We start from the raw sequence: 22,766 nt of genomic DNA on the forward strand, positions 1-22,766 counted from the left end.
TTTGTTCAGAGCTTGATCAAACTCCAAAGTTTGAAGTCAGGCTGAAAGTAGTGGGTTTTGTCTGGGTGGTGGGTGAGATGTCCACCCAAAATCTGTTGAAGTCACTTTGTGGGGGGTTTTGTTTGAGTTAGCAATGTAATAAGCAAGGAGCATTGTTTGAGGGTGTTTTTAAATGTACTGGAACAGCTGATACACAGAACTGATAACACTTCATTGAACTTACTTTCAAGTGGCTGGGTAAGTGTAGTAGAATAGGGTAGAGAGACCTGGGGTGGAGACCAGATCAAAGAGCAATTTAAAGAGACAGCAAACAACTTGCTTAAGAGCAGCCATTTAGTTGCAACACTAAATTTAGTACCTGTACAACGTCATGCACTCTTCCGTCCACTTGTAGTTATTCATGCAGACTCTAAGGTCTCTGCAAAAGCTGAACAAGACTAAGCTGGAACAGGGGGGAGAAAAGATGAGATCGTCATTGGACAAGCAGAATGGGGCAAGGAGAGGAAGCAAGTGGAAAGCTGTAACAGAGATGCAGCAAATGAGGGGAGAGACTGAACTGTGATCAGGATTAGGGGCAGCTGGGACTTGAACAAGAAGGCTGGACATGGGTGAGTGGTAAGGTGCTTTACTTTTAACAGCCTCTTAAAACCAGAAATAATTCTGAAGTGGAGACTGGAAGCTGTACAGTGTCACTTCAAGCTTGCATTATTGATGTGGGTCTGTCAACTGGTCAAAGACTGCTTTCCCTCTGGATCTCTGGTTTCTCTGCTCTCTGGGGAGAGATGAAACAGTGGTGTGTAACAAAGGGGATGGAGGCTGCTTAATGAATGGGATGGAGGATTGCAGAAAGACAAAGGAGGCAATCTCATGGTCAAGGTGTTTAATGCTACCCTGGAGAAATTAGGATGGTTTTTCTTTTCTCTGCAAAAGACTTGTGCTGCGACAAGTCATTCTGGGAGTGGGGGTGGAGATTTTCCACAGGTGGCTGCTTGATTTTATGCAGAAGTATTGAGATCACGGGGTTGCACTTACAGAAATGCTACTTGTCAGCAGCTGTTGCTGAAAATGCCAGTAGTTGTATTTCAGACATAGAAGCTCTTATATTCTACAAACTATTGTGAGACATAAAGGCATGGATATCTCAAATTGCTCACTGAAAACTGTCATACTTTGACCAAAATTTTTCTATGTTTCTTCTGCTTATCTGTAAAATCAGGGTAGTACTCAATCTTCTTGCTGGAGACAGCATTTGTTCGCCAGTGTTTGGGAGACAATCTTAGCCTGTGGTAATGTGCAAAAAGGTCCAAAAGTTCAGGAGGAAATTCATGATTGCAACACAACTTGAATAATTTGTAGGAAGTATGCCATGCGCATTGAACAATACCAAAATGAAGTGTGGTGTATCTGCTTCTCAGCGTGGGGGGATTCATTCCACACAGAGCTGTTTGGTGCCTACAAAAAGGCTTTCATTCTCCAGACCAAATAATAGCCCAGGAGAACTCTTAAAATGCTGCCGGTTCACACTTCCTCAGTTTGAAACGGTGATAACTTTGTGTGCAGCATCATAATCTTTACATCCACATGTGCTTTGTGGCTCTGCTCTTTGAGCTGTGCTCTTTCCCTCATTTTGGTTCCTCCTCTCTTCTTTTTACAAAATAATGGACTGTTTCCTTAGTTCTGATAATTTTGTAATACTTATGAAAAGTATTTCAAAACTAAAACCGTAGTCTGCAGTGGGTAGCCTATAACCTGAGAGTAAGGCAACCCAGAGGGTAAAAACATGGAATTAAAAAATCACCAAAGTGATACTCTAAAATTTTAACAAGTTACTAATTGATAAAATAAATCCAAAGGATTCAAGTAAATTATGGATTTTTAATGTATTTGACCCATGACATGAAAGTATAAGAAACAATCTACGAAAATAACATATCTTGCAAAAAGTGAATTACTGTTCTCTAAATTGCAACATAATCATTTCCTGAAAGCATTCTGGTTTAGACAAATTTCTAAAAATTCTTCAAAATCCTTGTATGTCTGTTTTCTGGACTTTCACATTGCATTTGAAATATGGCTCTTCAGCAGTTCTTGAACAGTTCCTTTGGACATTCAAAGGCTGTCTCAGCCAGGGCAGCTAAGGTTAACAAGACCTGTTAGCATATTGTGTTGGAAATGTCATTATTAATTTACCATGTGGTTGCTGTAGGTGTGCTGTCATTTTGCATCAGAGAGAAGATTCATGAGCTGCTAAAGTAACTGACATCAGGATTTTGTAGGTGATCCTCCAACAAGGACAGTTTTTGGGTGATTGTCAGTTCAGGCGTGGGAGCCTGCTGGAAAGGTACCTTCTGTGAAAGGATGCAGGGGCTCAGTTCACAGAGCAGAAATGGTGTGGGGCAGTTGAAGAATACTAAATGTGCAAAACTGATTAGTGCTTTCAGGAGAGCTGAGAGCATTATACCACATGGCAATGTTTTATTATCAGCACACTCTTTGTTAGGAGTCCCAAAAGTCTGTCTGTGTTCACCACATGGAGCACCTCCAGGGAAGAGCAGCTGTAGGTGATATTCTTCCCAGAAGTAGACAGCATATGCCACACAGATGTCTAACAATGTGCCTTCCTCACCCTCAAATTCTAAGGTGATGCTTGCCATATCAGATCTACAGTGCAGTCTTCTGTCAGCAAATGGATGAACCCTCCAAAACAATGCATTCAGCGAAGCCACTTCAAGAAACAGTCCTCTGGAAGTAGATAGTGATCACTGTTGACTTCCTCTGGTGTATTTAACTGCTTCCTAGGCAGCTAAAGGTCAAGCAAAATTGCAAAGCAAATTTCCTGACCAAGGGAAACTTGTCAAATACTTTTGCACAAGTTGGTAAAGAATTGCAATGCCTAGTGTTGAAGAGCAGAGCATGTTTTTAACCATGAGAGACAGAAAAATTGACCATTAATGTCAGATCCTTCCAGAAAGAGATAAGTGTGCAAGGAGAGTGGTGGGAGTTTTACTAAACTGACTGGAATTGCAGTTTCTAGTAGGCATCCCCAGTAGAAAGCTGGGAAAAGTCCACAATTCTTAAGGTCCAGCAGCAGTACAGGGGGGCAAGGTTACTCTCTTAGAAAGAGGCACAGGTTGCTTCAGAGGAAGCAGTGAGTTACACTGAAGCAAACATTGGTGTGCTGTAAGCTACACCTGTGCAAACATGCCAGTAGTGTATCAGCCCAGTGGGGTGTGTGGCCACTGTCCACAGCATCTCCTTTATTGAAGTGGATTCCTCCTTCTCACCCAGGACACCTTACCTTCATACCTCTGCCTGAAGCACTGGATGGGACACAAGTGCATGGAAAGAATGTGGACTAGCCCACTCTAGATATTTTGCCAGAGCAGCTCTGTTGGACAGGATATGGTATTACAGGAGTTATTCTGGCAAAAGATCACCATTAGTAGTTGCCCTGAAAGATTGTAATACAGAAAGTCTTCCTTATGTGTTACAGCTGTGCAGATCTTTGTGATAGATCACTGGAGCTGTACTGGGGGGTGTCTTCACATGGCTCAGTCCTGGTCTAACCCAGAATTCAGACATATCAGGCTAAGTTCCCTTTGTACCGGTCACTGCAATTCTGAAATTTTCTAATCTTTGAGGAGTATCCAGTCTTGCCAATATGCTGCTGGTGTTAGTTTTTACCTGAAGTTCAGATAATTTAAGGGTAGGGGAGGAACATAATACAAGTAAAGAATGTGTATGAAGTATTGGTTTGTGGTCAAAATTAGTCCATCTGCATTATCTAGAAACAAAACCAAATGCCTGTATATATTCTTTATTACAGCTCCATCAAGCAGAAAACCAGGGGACCCTCTGGTTATTTCTGATATCAAGAAAGGAAGTGTTGCTCACAGGTAAGACTCCCAAAAAAGCTCCCAATAAAAATCTGTTTATGTGTGTAACCAGCCAAATTCAAATTAAACAGAGAGAGCTTGTAAGAGACTGTGAAGAGGCTGCGCTATATTTTAATAAAACTTTTGTGAAAAGTTAGAAAATAGAAGGCATATTAAGAAATAATTGTCCTAACAATCCATCTTGTTTCTATAATAATGTTTAGATACTTTTCTTTTAATGTTACTTGAGTTTCATGTCTGCTTGTTTGCAGGACTGGGACACTGGAACTGGGTGATAAGTTGCTGGCAATAGATAATATTCGACTGGACAACTGCTCAATGGAAGATGCTGTCCAGATCCTCCAGCACTGCGAGGACCTTGTCAAGCTAAAGATCCGCAAGGACGAAGATAATTCTGGTATTAGCAATGGCTATTGCAGATTGGTGTGGATTTTCAGGATTTCTAGAGCATAGGGGATTTATTTTCCATTTTAGTGAAATGTTTTTTTCTGAACATGTCTGGTTTATGCTAATGATAATCAGAAAATGTCACCTAAAAAGAATTTTAATGGTACATAAAGTGTTGAATTTTCTCACTGGCTACATTGCTTGCACTGCAAAATTAGGTCTCTAGTTTACTGAAAAGACAATTGGCCCTCAGGTGCAGCCATATAAAGTTGATCTGTTTCTTACCAGCATATTGGGATTTTCTCTGCTTTTAAAATTGGAATCATGGTTAGCAGAGCATGTGTCCTTAGGCTTCAGTTCTCCAGCAAAGTGGTGTAGTGTGTGCTTTGTCCATAAACTCAAAAATTTGACTTTGGTATGGCTGTTCACATGCTCAAAGGTAAGTAGTACTTTTCACACTGTGCTGGATATCTGATGGCTGCCATGTCTGATCAGCCCAATGGAATAATGGACCTGCCATAATTTTCTGCACCTACACCTATTAATAGTCTTGTGTCTTCCCCACTCTGGATTCCATGAGAGCAGAATTTCTACCTGGAGATTATAAAGTGAGTTCTGTTATGCACTGTAGGGCAAAGGAAGTAAGACAGTTATAACTACTATTACTGCTGGTGTTTGTATTACAGTGTTACACAAAAGCACAAACTGGAGATTCACTTCTCTTCAGCTCTTTACAAAAAGAGCTTCTCACAGCAAAAAGGCACAACCTGCCACACTTTAGTATTGAAATTTAGTGCAGCTGTTGAAGTGCTGTTTAGAATTGCACTAGAAGACACTTTTCCTTTTTCTTTCCCCCTCCTAATTGATTTTGAAAGCAAACCAAGTATCTTCTCAGTATTATAGTACAAAGCAAAGGCAGGTGCATTTAGTACCTTGTGCAAATTGTTGCTGTAATTGAAATGGGGATTTCGGTCTCCACTTATGGAAAATAAGATCTTTGCTCTCTTAGGTATTGCACACCATGGTATCTGGTACAGGTTTTAGTCTCAGTGGGATTCTTATACCACAATTTCCTTTTACACACTCTCATTGCTTGATATGTATCTATATCAAGATTCTCACACAACTACAATGTTTTATCCAGACATGATTGGTGTAACTGAACAGATTCAAGTGTGACTGGACAGCTACTCAGAAACCTACTAAAAAAAATTCTTTGTACAAATTATTCTTGTAAGAGTTGACTAAGTGTCAAAGCGTAAACGAAAGTATTTATAGCAGATTTCAGGTACTTTGAAATTTAAAATGAGTGTCTCCTCAAATGTTAAAGAAAAATATTTAGTGGTATAACAGTAGCAAAGGTGTAATAAAAAGTATATCTCAGTTAAAACAATTCTTTTTGTGTTTGCCATTAATTTACTTATGAAAGTTTTTTTCCTCACAAAGGAAGAAATGTGCTGCTCAAACTCAACAGAGGAAAATAATAAATTCCCTGAGAAAATAAAAGCCTAATGCTGATTGATGAGTAGGCATGGAGCACTCCAAAATGTTTTGTAAAGCACAGAATAAGATTAGGATTTAAACTTCTTTTTACTTCTCACTGTATGCTTTTTTGAGGAAGGTGAGGCAGGGAGTGGGGGTCTCAGACTGTGTTCCTCTGAGCCGCCGTGCAGCTGAGGCCACAGCAGGGTGAGGCATGTCAGGGGCTCCCCAGATCCTGCTGCTCCTTGCCCTTGTCACTGTATTGCTCTGATGTTGTTCTGATGAGCAAGAGGCCACTGGGCAGAGCAGAGGCACTGCAGCACAGAGGACCTACTTTCATTAAATGTGGTTTCCAAGAATTAGCCACAAGAATTGCATCACAACAAAAGAAAGATGGAAAATCTCAAAAAGATGAGACCCATAACCGTAGTACTTCAGTTATATCTTCTCCCCAGATGGAGGTATGTTTCCAGCAATTTTTCCTTTTCTTCTTGCCAGCTTCCCAAACTGAGGACAATCTTAAATCCTAATCTTAATGGCTAGCTACCTTTCTTGAATATTACCATTCTTTGCTTTCACATGGCAGAACTGGCCTCCTGGTGAATTCAGGCCACATGTATGTCCTTTTCTTGGATAGCTCCAACATTCTGCTCAGCATAACATTCTTCCAATAATTGTCTGACCTACAGCTAACCAGAAAACAGACATAATGGACCAGTCTTCTTTCCAGTCATTCATCTTCTTTCCAGTCATTCACTGAGATCTCTCTCTTCCAGGTCTCATGTGGAAGGGCTGCTGATTGTTAGTAACTTTTTATTCACTTTGTGTTTATAGCAGAGAAATGTTAATGTTGTGCCACTTGTTAGCAAGTGCTGGCTATTACATATTCAGCTAGCTTGGTGTTACTTTCCACCTTTCACTTGAAGCCTTGTACCATGTCCATGCCACATCTGGATGAACAGTGCCAGCATTTGACCCCAGGGGATTTGTGGTTGTTCCCTAAATGCTTTAAGCAAGCAAAGCTGCCCCTGTTCTGCTGTGCAGTGGCAGCTTGCATGCCAGCCCGCTGTGAGCCACAGGGGCTTCCAGTGACATCTGGGGAGCTGGGTGCTTCTGGAAAGAGCATGGCAAACAAAGTGCAGTTGATGTGAACTCTGCCACAACACTGATGGCAATGCCCCAGGTAGGCACAAAACCCCTGTATTCTTTGCTGAATGAACACCACTGATTCTTCTCTCCTTCATGTCTCTGTGTGTAGCTTTTTCTGTAGGTGGATAGCAAGGAGGAAATAGAAGGAGAAGGTGGGGGGCTGAAAATCTAAATTTTCTGAAAATTGGGAAGAAACTTAAGTAGCTTCAAATGTATTAGTGTTCCTGCAGTTCTGCCTAAAGTACCACGTTCAGTAGTAGAAGGAGACAACTCTTTGAGCCTTTGCTAGTGATGTTGGTTTGGAGGTTTTTTTTTCCCTTTCTAAGCTTTTCTATCTACAGGAACAGGAATTATAACATTTGAATTTTCTAAGTTGTTTTAGTTTCAGTAACATTTATGGAATGTGCATGCTAGACATTTTCCACATTCACTGAACTGCTTAAAATGTCATTATCCACAGATCTAAGAGAATTTGTCCACCAGACCAGTTGCCCTGGCTGAATTCCAATATCAGAACATGAACTAGAAAGCATTTGTTATTTTGAGGAGAACTCTGTCATTTTAGATTTTAAAATATTACTTCACAACTCAAAGATGCTGCAGTTGATTGCTCTCCTTCTGTGGTTAGGATTTTTTTAATAATATGTAAAGAGCATTGTATAAATACAGGCACATATTTTGTTGGTGCAATGCCTATTGAGTGTTGTTTAAGGAAATACATTGTATTTAAGTTTACTCAGTGATGGATTCTTTTCCAATTCTGATAATTGTTTGGTGAGATAAAACTTCAAAATAATGCAAATTACTTCAAGTAATATCATGAAATAATATCTAATGGACTTACTATTCAGTTTAGTTGATAATTCAGTATACAGAAGATATTTTTGATTCTGTTACAAAAAGCTCAAAACATGTCCATCAAAAACGTGGACTATTTATGAACACAGCTGCTCATCTTATAATGACTTTTGAATTTAAGAAAGTTTGGATTTAAAACTTCTGAATTACCTTTAATTTTAAATACCTTCTATTCAGTTCAAGAAACAGATGAGTATCAGTATTTATACCATAGTAACTTGCCTTTTCTCTAATAATGTGACACTGTGGCAAATAGGGACAACAGCCTCCTGGTCTGCAAGAGGCAGAGCCTGGCCAGCAGGTCAGAGGAGGTGATGCTTCTCTGCTGCTCAGCAGTGCAGAGGGATTTCTGGAATGCTGGGTCCAGTCCATGGGCTCCCCAGTGCAAGACAGACATGGACATACAGTGGATGAGGTCCAGCAAAGGGTCACAAAGGTAATGAAGAGGCCAGAGCATCTCTCCTCTGAGGAAAGGCTGGGGGAGATAGGACCACTCAGCCTGGAGAATCTTATTAGGGTGTATAAATATCTGAGGGGAGGGTGTAAAGCAGACAGAGCCAGGCTCTCCTCAGTGGTGCCCAGTGGCAGGACCAGAGGGAATGAACACAAACCTAAACACATCGAGGTTCTGTTAGTGTCAGTGTTTACTTTGAGAGTGACCAAACACTGGCACAGGTTGTACAAGGAGGTTGTGGGGTTTCTACCCATGGAGATATTCAAGAGCCACCTGGACACAACCCTGGGAAACCAGCTGTAGTTGGCCCTGCTTGTCCAAGGAGGTTGGACAAGGAGGCATCCAGAGATCCTTTTCAACTTCAATCAATCTGTGATTCTGTAATGAAATAGCCTTAAGTTCTAGTTTGATAGGAAGGAGATCTAAAAATTTTAAAGACAGTGAAATTTAGTCTTAACAGAATGAGGAGAGTTTTTCTATCAACTTGTGTTCAGCTTTTGGCAAAAAAAATTGCATAATAGGTAATTTTTTTTTGTTTTTTAGAAAATAATCCGGTAGAATATGATTAAGAATTGTATCTGAAATGTGATCCTTTGAAAGTGTTGTTTGATTACCAGTCACTAGACTGAATATGCTATTTTTTTCATTCCTTCTTTCATAAGAAACCAATTGCATCCCTTTGGCATTTATTGCAGATGAACAGGAGAGCTCTGGAGCAATTATTTATACTGTTGAGCTCAAGCGCTATGGTGGGCCTCTTGGAATCACAATCTCTGGTACTGAAGAGCCCTTTGATCCCATAATCATTTCCAGCCTTACAAAAGGAGGATTAGCTGAAAGGTAAGTTGGAAAGAAAATTATTTTTAATATCTCTCCATCAAAATAGAGGTTTGTTTTGTTTACCTAAAACCCCTGATTTTCCTGGGTTAGCAATTGACTTTTTTATAATTCTCCAAATCTGAGTTCATAATCTTTTTGCTGTTGTTATTTGATCATTGCCAAGCTCCAGGAGCATGAGCAGGATGTACATATGATACAAGGCAGAGGATTGTGGATTATTAAAGATCACCAAGGAAAACCTAATCAATCAAACTGAGCAGTTTGAGTCACAGGAACATTTTAGCAGTCTTTTAAAACCAATAGGGTTGTATAATACAATAAATAAAGAAAGCACTTCATGTGTGCAAGTTTATCTGAACTCATCATACACTTATCTGCTACTGCATCTGCATGTGCACTTACATACACCATAGGAAGGGTTATCAGAGGCACAAAAATGCTCCTCATGGTAAGTGATAGATAGAGAAGAATGAAAATGATCAGGATTTCTGTCACCTGTCATTTCTCAGATTGGATGAGTCATTGAAATTTGGTGGTTTCACCTTTGGTGGTGGTTTCAGAGAGAAGGTTCAGCACACAAAACATGATACTGTGCACAGCCAGAACCATTTACACAAAAATAATTTATTTTCTTTTCTTGATTGACCCATCCTGAAGGCCAGGTTTGTGAAATAGCTGGTTGCTTGCTTACACTGCTTTTTTTGATGTTATGAGACTTCTAGAAACTTGACTCATTTTAGGATTTACTGAGCTGAGATTGCTCTTGAGCAGGTGGGCTGCAGTGAGTTTCATCCACAGGTGATTAACTCAACTGTCACAGTAACACAGAAATCCACATCATGCCTCAGCTCTGCTATTGTCACTACAACAAAGGTGACTTGCTTTAAGCATTTCTAACAAAAGAATTACTCTGTGACACAGCAATAAAAGCAAAATAAAAGAAAGAAAGGGAGATGAGATTTTAATGCTCCAAAATGCAAAGAAATTGCCTTTGTTGCCTTTTACACTCTATTCTCAATGTTTTATTTCTCTCTCTTATTGTAGGACTGGGGCAATTCACATAGGAGACAGAATCCTAGCAATAAATAGTAGCAGTCTGAAAGGAAAACCTTTGAGTGAAGCCATTCATTTGTTACAGATGGCAGGAGAAACTGTCACCTTGAAAATCAAGAAGCAAACAGATGGTGAGTGGGGCCAAGGGTACCATCCATGGTCTTTAATGCACGTGTTACTGCAGATTAACAAGCATTTAGCCATCCATGGAAAAGCTTAGTGTCAGGAGTAAAAACCAGATTCTCAGAACTGCAGTAAAGCAAGGATCAACACCTTTTTTTTTATATAATCCTATTCAGCTACCAGTCCCAAGAAATTTTCTGTGCCTGTGGGTCACGTGAGTGAGCTGAGTGATGCTGAAGATGAAAGCTCCGCTGCACAGAAATCTGGCAAGCTCTCAGACATCTATTCAACTACAGTCCCAAGTGTGGACAGCGCAGTGGAGTCCTGGGATGGCTCTGCTATTGATACCAGCTTTGGAAATCAAGGTACTGTCAAAAATACAATCGACATTTAAGGCAGGAATTATTGCCTTCATGGTTGACCTTCCTTTGCCCTAAGCAGAACTTTTTTATCTGTACTAACTTTTAACCCTGTACTTTATAATGTGCTGCTGTCTCATTATGACCACACATCTCGGCAGGCAGCATGATTTCTTGCACTTGGCTGGCCTCAGATTCGTTCTTTCATGAGGATGTGATGTGTTACAAAGCATTTATCAATACATTAACAGGCTTTTGTTAGCTTTACTGACATCTGAATAGCTCGGTCCATAGCTCATCCACAACTAAATGAGTTTATCCTTCAAGTACAGATCAATGCAAGGCGCAGAACACTCTGGAGATGTTCAAGAATTTGATGCCCATATTCATTAATTTTTAAATGACAACAGATTTATTATAAACTGCTCAAGGGCAACATTAGTCATTGCCTATAATTTGTAAATCTTTTGCTTCTTCCTCATTCCTGCAGTATTAACACCTAACTCTCAGCTGTCAAAAAGAATCATTCCATTTAAAGACATGATTTTCTATAATGATATTTTTTTCACCTCTCTCTGACTATGGTTTTATATAGGATTTTCAGATAATTTCAGTTTGTAACACATGTTTATTTAGGCAGTGAAGGATATAGACATCTTGTAATATTCTTGATAACAAGAAAAATAACTTACACACAACTTCAGTGTTTTATTTAACTCTTTTAAAAATGTTTCTTCCCATAGTAAAGCATGTATTCCCATTACCTGGGAGGTATTTGGACAGATAGGTCCTTACTTCAAATAACTTTTCCACTGGAGTTGGAATTTGGATGAATTTGATCCCTTTCCTTAACTGTGTTGGTCAGTTTACCAAAATAAGTTATATTAGATTTTCTTCTGGTATTTTTGATAGTTCTAAGGAGAACTATTGCTGAATAAGTGCCAGGATGGTAATTCTCATTTTCTGGATGAATTGAATGTATTTGGAGCAAATTGTTCAGCTGTGGAAAGGACTGAGGCCCAGAATGCTTTCCAAAGTCCTGATTATTTGGATTCTGTGCCAAAGCTGAACCAGTACCTCAAGGCAGTTTTTTTTTTTAACTCCCTTGAAAAAATCAGCCCAGACTTGGCTGCACACATGGCACCTCTGCTAAATAGCCTGAGTGCAACCAGATTTGTGCCTTTATTCCTTGGTGTCGTGGTGGCCCCCATTTCTATAAAAGTTCATTCTGTCTTGACCCATCAAGCTGAGTTTGGCTTTGCTCCAAACCCTTCTTGGCAATAAGCACAGACTAAGCAAGTTGAGGAGTTTGAGGGATGGTTCTGCAGCACCAGATAATGCTTTATCCTATTAATTACCAATTTAATGCTGGTGAGCTATCTTTTCTCTCCTTGAATTAATACCCCATTTTGTACCTTTGTCTTATGTGTCTGTTTTACTAATCCGGAGCCTTCCCCACAGAGCAGTCACATTTCCCAACCAATACCTTTCCTAGAATCTGGGACTGTGTTAATATCTGCCAGTTTGCTGGAAAATGCTCACAGCTCTGTAGGTACACAGCATTTCAGGGAGACAGGTCTAGACTGATTTATGGAAGCAAATTACCCTCTTTAGAGGGGGGGCAGCAGTGATAATAATAACACTTCCTAATCCAATATGCACATCAAAAAACACCAACTTTTTTAGTGTACAGAACTAAAAAAGTAATATATCAAGGTGCAGTATATTACATATATATGTTATATGTGTGTGCATGTATATATACATACATACATGCACGCATGCATACAGACATATATAGTGTATATATTATGTATATCATTTCCACCATAATGGATTTTGCTTACTAGATCAGCATCAGCTTGTGACCCATTGATCCATATGTTCTTCTTGATGCATCACTTGGAAACTGCTTCCTACTTGGAATTCAAATTACACCTGATTTCAGTTAAAGTACTATTGAAGTAATACCTGCTTTGCTAGTATGATAAAAGCACCCAGAAATAAACTCTGCAGGTCTAAAAGCCATGTGATGCCACTTACACAGCCTTGAAACACTTAGAAATGGGTGATAGAGATGGTGTATATTGGTCCTGAGAATGTGTGTCCATTGTAAGACCGGTCTTTCCTGAGCTCTCAGAGCCCTAGCAAAAGGGCACAAGAAAAGCCAAGTTCATGGGATTTTTTAATGCATCTTTGGAAACTTTTTCAACGCATGTGAAGCAGTTTTCTTAATAAGTTAGCTTTAATTTTGGCCGTGGTGCATATGACCATGTTAACACATATTTAACACATCCATAACATGTGATTTATTCACTACTGTTCAATCTAGGATGTTGAATTGGAAATTGATAAATTGTGGCAGTATCTAGAACTAAATATAGAAGCAGCTGAGACATAAACAGTAGGAGAACAGTGTTAGATGTATTTAAGGTTTTGCTTTCAGTGGACTTTCATAAGAGAAACTCTAGAGCATACCTAATTCCAGACATAGTCTAGCTCAAATAATCTGGCTACAGAAAAAAATAAGTTAACAATGACAAATTCACCAGTTCTTGAGAAGCCAGCTTCAGAGGTGTGCTTTCCTGTCACTTCAGCATATGCATTGCTGCAAATTAGTAATTCATCTTTTTAGGACACACCTATCCTGCTTCAGGATACAACTTCAATGCCTACGAGTGGAGGAGTCCCAAGCAGGGCAGTTTGTCCCCTCCAGGCAAACCACGGAATCACCCGTTCCATGAGCCGGGGCTGAGCGATGACGAGTGGGACCGACCTGCAGCAAGCACGTGAGTTCCAGAGCAGTGCCTGTTCTCTGCCCTGCAGCTGCAGCAGTGCCTCAAAAATGAACAACACTAGCTGTCTTGAAGGAAATTATGTTTTTCTAATGAAGTTATAGCAGCTCTTCCTTTGAATATGAGACACAGTATACTTAATGAAACTTAGTGGGATGGATTAGTGGTCTTTATGGAGGATTATGATGCCAACACCAAGACCTATATTTATTTCAAGTTACTTCAGCCTATAAAGCACAGCATTTATCCCTTAAGAATAAACAAACAAAAAAATTAGGGCATTTCCCTGGGCAAGTTTCAGAAAAAATCTGATCTGTTTTCCACTCCACAAAAATAAACCTACAGATAATGTGGCTGAAGACAACTGGTGTGTTAATCTTTTGTCTTCTATGAAGATTCATTTTGGTTTGGGCAAAGAAGCACAAATTAGTCTTCTTCCATAAATGCTTGAGACATTCACAGTCAGTAAGAGTGATACAGTAGGAGTAAAAAGTGATCCAGGTACAAATGTCTTGTCCAAACTATTGGTATTTTGCCATGCATTTATTCCTTCTCTCCTGAGAAGTAAATCTCATTTTCAGTTAATTTCTCTGCAGACAAAAGCATTTCCTGAGGGAAAAAAAAATGTACTTCACAATTCCTGGAGATAGTTGAAAGACCCAAAAATCTATCTTCTGTTCTAAGTTTTCTTTTCTTTTGGATTTGTTAGTGGATCCACTGCAGAGGCTTGGGTAATTTCTGCCAATGAGCAGTTCTTCCTCAGATGTGGGAAGACAGGCATCACAGTAAAAGAGATTTCTGTGCTCTTTGCACCCACCCTCAGGATCTGCAGGCATGCATGTCCTTCATGAGAAATACACTTTCTTGGTGTGCCAGCACAGCTAGCCTGAAATCCCAGTCTGTGAAAAATTCAAGTTTAGTATCAAAAAAACCCCTTCCTGGTGCCTGTATAAACACACTGGGTAAGGAAATCCATGAGGTCCAGTCTGTAAGCTTTGAAATACAAATCAAGGCAAAGATTAGATGCTGCTTTCAGAATTTGAATGACAAACCCTCTGATACAGCCCATGGCTTTGTGGCATTTTGTCTGGAGACAAGCCTGGCAAGATGGCAGCTAAGATATGAGCAAGTGTGAATTCCCAGTCCATATCCAGCTCCTTTGGTCCCTACTGCAGAAGCACACTGGCAGCTTTCATAGGCTAGTAGTGGACAGTGTTTGATAAAGGAAATTAGATCGTTTTCTTCATAGTGCCCATTCTTGGTAGCCTAATATTTTTAGTTTAATTTTATCCACAGTTACAGCCCATATTTTGTTTCTCAAATGAGAGGCAGCCATGATTCCAGAACACCTACTGTTTTGCAGCTATGAAAGTAATGGGCTGAAAAAGTTGATGAGCAGTGAATCAGGGAGCTGGATTGTAAAATACAGAATCTTCTAAATGAAAAGCATGTGTTCTATTACCATTTTAAAGCACTGTTCAGCAGAAAGTATGCACATTAAAGAGTCTTGTTCTGCTTGTCAATGTGATTTACACCTGAGAGATACAGTACACATTAAAATAATGATCACTTTGATGCTGTATCTGTAAAATGGATGGTGCCACATCTGATGGTGTTGCTATCCCAAGTGCTGGAGTGTTTGAGAAGGCTATGTCTGTTCTCCAAGCCTGTTACAGGAATCCTCAGAAAAAGCACCACTTTTCTTGTAGTTCTAGCTAAACAACTTCTCTCCCTCTAGCTGTAGAAAGTAATTTTTTCTTGCCTTTTTTTGTGTAGCACAGCTTCCAAGAATATGTGGCAACAGAAGGAGACTGAGACATTGGGAGAGAATCAAGAAAACCATGTAAAGCAAACATCTGTAGAAAGATCAGGTGGAGAGAGCATCAGGAGCCTGAAGAAAGAGGGAAAGATGTGGAAAGGTGCCTCTGGAGGGCAAAGGAAAGGTGGGGGACAGCTGGAAGAGTGGAATACTTCCAGGTAGGAAACCAAAAAGTGCAGAGAATTAAGATCCAGCTGGGCTGAGGCAGAGGTGGGGGGCAGGGGGTGTGAAAAGACAAGGGAAGAAAGGAAAATCATTTGAAATGAGAAAAACAGGGTAAAAGCAGAAAACACTGCATTAACTTACTGTTGATTGACAGAGGAATTCCAGTGGGCAAGCAAATGAAACCAGAGAGCTTAAACCACTCTCTAGCCTGGTGTCTACCTATCACTGGCAGGTAGAACAAGTCTGTTACAGTTCCTGCTCCAGAGAAAATGTTTAACACATTAAAACATCAATGCTTACAGGAATGAGTCTGCCAGATCCAAGAACCTCCTGATTAAGAAAACTAAAAAACACAAAGATTTTGTCCCTCATATGGGAGTGAGAACCAAATCAGATACCCATGTCTTCATTATCTGTCCTACTGCCCTTCCTTCAGTCTTTTTATGTATTTATTTCTGACAGCTCTTTAAAAAAGCGTCAGAAAACCAAATGTGTTCATTATGGATCAAACAATATTTCATATGTTTTAAAATCAATCCCTCAGGTTTCAGATAAAAAAGACATCTAGGTAAATTATTTTGGTACCTCTTCTGGTTTTTTGGTGTAGTAGCTCAGCTACAAATTACTCATGTGGCTGTAATGAAGATGCAAAAGTTGAGATTTCACACACCAGGAGACAAGACTCAGAGAAAAAGCACAAGAGGAGAGGAGAGCTGAAAAAGAAATTGCTTCCACTAAGAAGTCCAGACATAGAAGCATCATGATTTTCTATTTCACAGAAGTCAGAGAAGAAATGGACCTCCAGTTCTAGGAAATCCAGGTTTTTCTGTCGCAGACAATTGCCTCAAATTATCCTGTTCATTAGCTTAAGTTCCATTTGATATCATTAATGTGCAATATAACAAGAGATATTGTAATGGATAAATTAATCTATATTTAAAATTGGCTATTGAAAGAACTACATAGATTTATGGGAAAAGCTCATTTCAGAAGTCAAGGATCTTTCTAAAATCATGTTTTAAATACTTTCTTGTCTTGCCTGGCAGGAATTGCATCTGTGATCTGAGTAGGTATTCTTGCCATTGCTGTATCTATTGCAATATCTTAGAAGAGACACTGATGCTAGGTGGAGAATCATTGCAATAAGAGATTGAAATGGCTGACCATTGTCTGCTTAACTGATTGTAGCTGTAAGAAAGCATCTCTGAGGCAGAGTATCATGTGTGTGAAGCATTCAAGCTGTCCTCCCTTGTGCTGGGCAATTCTCCTATTTAAAAGCTATTCTGTAAACACAATTACATTCACGCTATTCTCAGTAATACATTGTTTGTCAAGCAAGGCCTCAGATGCTTCCATAATAGTGTTTGCTCTGTTTATGTGCTGGTTAAGCACCACTAGCTGCAGTCCATGGGCAGCTGCTCCAAAGTAACAGCTTGCTGCCACCAAAAGGGCAAATTGTCACTTTCCTTCCTCATCCTTCTTCCCCTGTGCCTTTCACATAATCAGCCCTCTCCCATGCAGCAGCTCTGATGCTTGTGTGAACCTTTATTGAGCTGCTTCCCCTTGCTAAGGTAGAAACCCCTCCTGCTTCCCTCCCTGTATACACACATACACTGTAAAGGTGTTGCTTTGGGATGTGTCACCGCAGCCCAGAGTGGAGGTTTTTATCAGACCTCACTTGGGGTAGCTGAGCAGCTACCCCAACATCTGCTCAAGAGTGCTTTTAATAAGGCTTTGGGTGTATTTATGAAGCACCAGAGACCTAAGTTTCCATGCAAGACAGTGGCATCCCTGAAAGTTTTTTCTGTGTTTATGTATGAAATGATTGGAGCAGTTTCTATTATGGCGATCAGGTGGGCTTAAATTGATAAATGCAGCTTAGGCTGAAGGAATGAGGTAAAAAGCACCACCAAGCCTCTTTTGGAAAATGTTGTTTGCAAAAAAAAAAAGAGGACTCTTTCCATATTGCCTGGGAGAAGTCTGTGAGGTTGAAAGGTTTTATTGCAAATATTTGTTGCACGGAGCAGCTCCGCACACAGCTACTGGTTAATTCATTAATTTTCATAGGGAGGTCCCAGTTTCAATCCAGTAAAAATGTGTATTGAATTGTTCTTGGAATCCATTTATCTCCTTACTGAACAACTCGCTGCTCAGACCCTGCCAGCTGCTAGTGACTGCCAGGTTATGAGAAGGCTTGTCTGTCATGTGCTCTGCATGTCCATCCGGCCTCTCCTGGGCAGCCACTCTTCCCCACTCTCCTGCATAACCTTGTGTCATTCAAGTTGCAGTCTGTGGCAAGGCACGTGTGTAATATATATTTTTAGAGGGGGGAAAAAGTCCACATTTTTTTAACTTCTCATTGTAAATCTAGCTTCACAGGTACCCATGATAACACCGAGGCTGACCAGGAGGAAAATTTCTGGTCTCAGGCTCTGGAGGATTTAGAGACCTGTGGCCAGTCAGGAATTCTGAGGGAACTAGAGGTAGAACAATCTTAACCTTTCTTTCCAATTATAGAGAAATATAATGGTTTTGGTTTGGTTTACATTCATTTTATTTTCTCCTTTTTTCTTTTACGTTGCACTAATCACACCAATTCATTTAAAAGCTTTAACCCCTCTCCACAGGACAAGGCTGACAGGCGTCTGTGTTTGAGAAACATGACTCTCTTGGTACCTACCCTTTACCTTTATATTTTTGCTTGTGCAGCTGCCTCCCCTGCCCTTAACCAGAGCTGTTTTCTTTTGTGCAATGCAACCAAAATTCTATGAACATGTTCACCCCAGTGCTTTTGACTTGCAGCTTCTGCTGTGCATAACCATCGATGCTGTCTGTACAGGCAGCAAATGGCACAGAACTTCTAAGTGGGCATAACCTTCCTGCAGCAATACATTCCACTCGCTGACAGATGCTTCATGCAGCTTTTCTTAGCATGTTGTAGGTTGTCTTTTAAATTGAAACTTAATTTGATTAAGATGAACATAAAAGAAAATCAGCTTCTCAAAATGTTCACCTATAATCGTACCACTCTGAAAGAAAAAGAAGCTGCCAATGTGAGAAATGTTCATTATGCAGCAATTTCTTCACCATGTAACAAATTTCCATATTTCATCCTTGACTTTATTACAAATCTAACCATGCTTTGTGTTAGATTGTGCTGAGGGCATCGGGGGAAGAAAACAGAGACAGAGTAACTTGGGAGTGTTTAATTGTCTAATCACCTTTTCTCTAAGTTATCTAATCAGAACAATTAAGCATTGTACTGGCAATTAAAGCTACAGAATGAAAGGTCCTAAAATATTTTCTTTTATGTTCTTTTAAATTCCTGGAGCTGCAAAACTGGCAGAATCTCATTTTCATTTTTATGTTATATAAAGTCCTTTAGCAGCCAGGAGGAATGTGAATGGCATAACTGGGTGAAAGTTTTTCAGTTCAGATTAATTTACTTCCTCAGATTTATGGCTTTTGTATTGCATGTTTGGGTAGCAAAATGTGATTCTCATATATTTGTTATTGAAAACCAGAGAAATATAGGAGAAAATGTTATCCTGGTTTAATTCCATAGATAGATATGGTTTAGTACTGCAGGCTTCTCTTGCAGTTTTCAGTATTCAGAGCATAATAAAAGGATATGAAAATAGATAATTCCGGAAGAGAAATAGGTCATCCATGCTGACCAGAATTCAGTTATTTCAACACACTGAGTTTTCCTCAGCCTTTCACGAAAGTGAAATTCAGAACTGTAGATGCACCATTTATAGCATCGCCTCGTTGCACAACGCCCAGCTCTGAAAAGAAAGCCAGACTGATTCAGTGTGACAGGATGCTGAGAGTGGCCATGTCTCTACTTTATGAAGTGCCATGGCGTAGTCAAGGACTCCTTATCATTTTTCATTTCAAGGTCTTCAGCCAAAGAGCAAAGAAGGCTGTTGTTTGCCACGTCCTCTGGCTGCTTTTGCTCCATCAGGCAGTAATATCAGTCATTACTGAGCACAAAAGAGTGTTATGACTACCATCCTTTATCTTATAGTGAAAGTAGTGATTCAGCTGTGAGAAGGAAGGGTGACAGACATGCTCACCAGAGTTATAGGCAAACATTTATTTGTCTGTTTTGCCCTTATTTTTTTACTTCTGCCATTCAAGCAGGCTGTCTGCATCCAGTCCCAGTCAGAGTTCAGGTTATGGCCTTTAAATTTCCCTTTCCAGTTGTTCATCAGAAGAGATAATAAATAGGAAATTCAGCACACCCTGTCCCCACAGTGGCTGTGCCAAAGTGCATATGCCTCCCATTCCCCAGAGCAGAAAATCTTTCCCAAGGGTGAAGGCTCATTGCTGCGCATGGATTCTTTTAAAGTTCAGTCTGTTCCACACAGTGGGCGAGGTGACTCCCATCATCATCTTTCATGATTTCATGTATTCTTGCATCTAAAACAAAAGGCTTTTACTGAGATTAAAACCAGCAGTGAGACCAGGGCCAGTATTAGTGCTGAGCTAAGGCAGCCACTCTTTCCAGGCAGTGAGCTCACCTGCACTGAGTTTTCCCTGAGCTTGGGTAGAGCCAGGCACTCTGCCCATGCTGCCTCTAGAGCTACCTACAGATTCTGCTGGCTCACATATTTTTATCTTGCAGACACAGTGTGAATTGTAAATGCCTTCCTGTAGTTCCAATTCCAACAAATGCAATTATGCCACAACTTAGATGTTGTTTTACTGATGTGTAAAATATTTTTAAAGTAAGCAATTGCACTACATACTCTTCAGTCTGCCAAGGGACTGGCTTACAAGCACAGCAGTTCTGGTGCTCAGTATTTTAGTTTGAAATGCCATCTGAAAACTTTTGCCCATAGGGTTCATATATTGTTATTGTGTTTTGTTGTGGTCTTTATTTTATAGTGACTTGCAAGCAGATTGAACATCTGTCCTCTTGCCTTTTGCTGTGCCCTGAGTGATTGTGTTCTAACAAAGAATAGAGGTGTTCTTCCTATTGCTATGAATTAACCACTTACTTAACCCACATTCTCTGTTACAAATTAACCTGTTCATTAATGCTCTAGGCCACAATCATGTCAGGAAGTACAATGAGTTTGAATCAGGAGAACCCACAACCACGTAACCAGCTGGGAAGACAAGCCAGCTTCCAGGAAAGAAGTTCTGTAAGGCCACATTACAGTCAAGCTACTCGTAGCAACACATTGCCATCAGATGTGGGGAGAAAGTCCATGGTTCTGAGAAAATTTAAGCAAGAAATGAAAGAAATCATGTCACCAACTCCTGTGGAGTTACACAAGGTCTGTAATTTTTTTTCTGACAGCTTTGAAATAATATATTCAGCACAGGAACTTTAATTATATGGCAACACAGTAAGCACTTTTTATAATGACTCCACAGATGTAATTTGGGGGCCATGCATATTAGTTCTTACAAACACATTAATGATAGATCCTTGTGGGGGAAAACAAATGAATAAGATGCATCCTTGTCTACTATTTCATTTTACAATAAATCCTCAAAAGGCACTGCTCTTTTGACAGGAGCATCCACTGGTAATTTGAATTGACAGGACCAATAACTCTTCTCCACAAAATGTGTTCATTAAGAAAGCAAAGTTTAATTTCTAGAAAATACATTTCTTCAGGAAATTACTCAGGAGGGTTTGGGGCTCCCATAGGTCCTTTTTTAAATTAACACTCGTTTTGAATCAAATACAAGGAATTGAATGTACATAATATAGAACGTTATTTCAAATTAGGTGTTGCTTCTTTTTTCTTTATAATTCCTTTGCTCTAAAAAGGATAAATAATCTTCAGACTATGCAGCTTTTCACTGCTCAAGATGGTGGGAATCACTCAGTGATATGGAGGTGGCACTGCATTCCTAGCAAGGACTGGATAAAGGATGTTTGGATATGCACAGCAAACACCTGACCACTTTAGCTCTCAAGTCCAGTGAGGTCATAAGAGCAACCAGTTTCCAAAACTTTGAGGGACATTATAATGCTGTTCTCCCAGATGGGAATGAGCATCCCATTTCCTGCACCCACCTTCCTCTTAAAGGTCTGAGATCTTTCCAGAGAGGAGGCAGAACACAGGGATATTTCATTAATATGTCACCTGGTCATTCTCAATAGATCTGGGTTGGTTTCTAAGCCCTGTGGATTTGCCTGAGTTTAGTCTGTAGTTCAGTTGAGTTCAGCAGCGTGAGGACTTGCTGAGCATGGGCTAAATGAATGTTTATAGAAGGTAGTAGAGAATTGATCTCATATATGGTAAATTAAGTCATTGGCAATGTATATGATCAATAAGGATGTGTTGGGATAGTTTTAAGCTATTCCTATTTCCAGCTTGATGTGATCAGTGGAGTTAGATACTGTGCTCAGTTTTTCTGAGTGGTGAATAAATGTGAACTATAAAACCAAAGTATGCCAGTAGGCATTTCACAGTGTGCTCACATTCAACAAAGGCACAGCTCTGGATTACAAAGCCAGCCTTCCATGTTAAAAGAAATCATTACCTGGAAAGGAGTCCTGAGATTTCTGTTAATGAGTCAGTGGTATTCTGTGATAGTAACTAGCTGTTGAGTCCTGGGCAGTACAAATAACCTGTCCATGAGCTTTCTCTTGCTTCAGCTGACTATTTTTAAGATTGCTTTGACCTTCCCTTGGAGTAATTTCCAGATTTTGTTCAGACAATATACCCACTTTTCCCCTGTCTGCTGAAGTGATGCTGAGTTTGTTTTTACTGTCTGTTCTGTCACCCAGAGAAGAGTCATTTCCTCTCTAAAAAATCTAAACGTTGAACCTGTACCAAGGATTTTCCAAATCCTTACAGTCATTCAAGAAAAATAGAAACTAGTGACTGGATCTTATGCTCTGTTTCCCCAAATTGAGGTTGTACTCCTATGACACACGCAGGTTAGCCCAGGCAGCATGGACTGCTTTTTATCTGAGCAAGTTCTCACTTGTTAGTTTTCTTACTGATTCTTGTGTAGCAGTGTGCCTGCTACTTTCTCTCATGTATTCATGTTCATTTTTGTATTAGACCTCTAGTTTAATACCCTGTTCCTTTGGACAGCTTATTCAACCAGAGGTTTCCAAAAGAGCTGCAGTGCCATAGAAATGACTTCACTGTCAGAGAAATGCCTTGGTTGAAGTACTTTTCATGTATCCTCTTGCTGGCAATGTGTTCTGCCCTCTGCAGGCAAATGTCTTAATTAGCTGGGCCACTGAAAAATAGGAAGACTTGGAAAAATGTGATGGTGTGGGCAGTTCTGAGATACAAGCTAAGACACACCTTGTCTAAGACCTCCCTTGGCAGATTCTCAACTCATACTTGGCTGCGTGCTGCTGAGCTGCGCCAGTCTCTGGGCAGGGCAGGGCAGGTGCCACTG

The 22,766-nt window shown here is 40.0% G+C and overlaps 1 protein-coding gene across 1 annotated transcript in view; it reads left to right on the plus strand.

Moving 5' to 3' along the window:
• GRIP1 (glutamate receptor interacting protein 1) overlaps positions 1–22,766 on the plus strand; it is a 310,641-nt gene that overhangs the window by 280,447 nt on the left and 7,428 nt on the right. The window contains exons 14-23 of the mRNA XM_066550113.1: positions 3,827–3,896; positions 4,148–4,293; positions 8,922–9,066; positions 10,111–10,250; positions 10,419–10,607; positions 13,237–13,390; positions 15,173–15,373; positions 17,752–17,863; positions 18,008–18,052; positions 20,435–20,668. Of these exons, the coding sequence (XP_066406210.1) occupies positions 3,827–3,896; positions 4,148–4,293; positions 8,922–9,066; positions 10,111–10,250; positions 10,419–10,607; positions 13,237–13,390; positions 15,173–15,373; positions 17,752–17,863; positions 18,008–18,052; positions 20,435–20,668 (1,436 nt within the window). The remainder of the gene's footprint in view (positions 1–3,826; positions 3,897–4,147; positions 4,294–8,921; positions 9,067–10,110; positions 10,251–10,418; positions 10,608–13,236; positions 13,391–15,172; positions 15,374–17,751; positions 17,864–18,007; positions 18,053–20,434; positions 20,669–22,766) is intronic.

This window comes from Molothrus aeneus, chromosome 5, assembly GCF_037042795.1.
Source record: "Molothrus aeneus isolate 106 chromosome 5, BPBGC_Maene_1.0, whole genome shotgun sequence".
NCBI lineage: Eukaryota > Metazoa > Chordata > Aves > Passeriformes > Icteridae > Molothrus > Molothrus aeneus.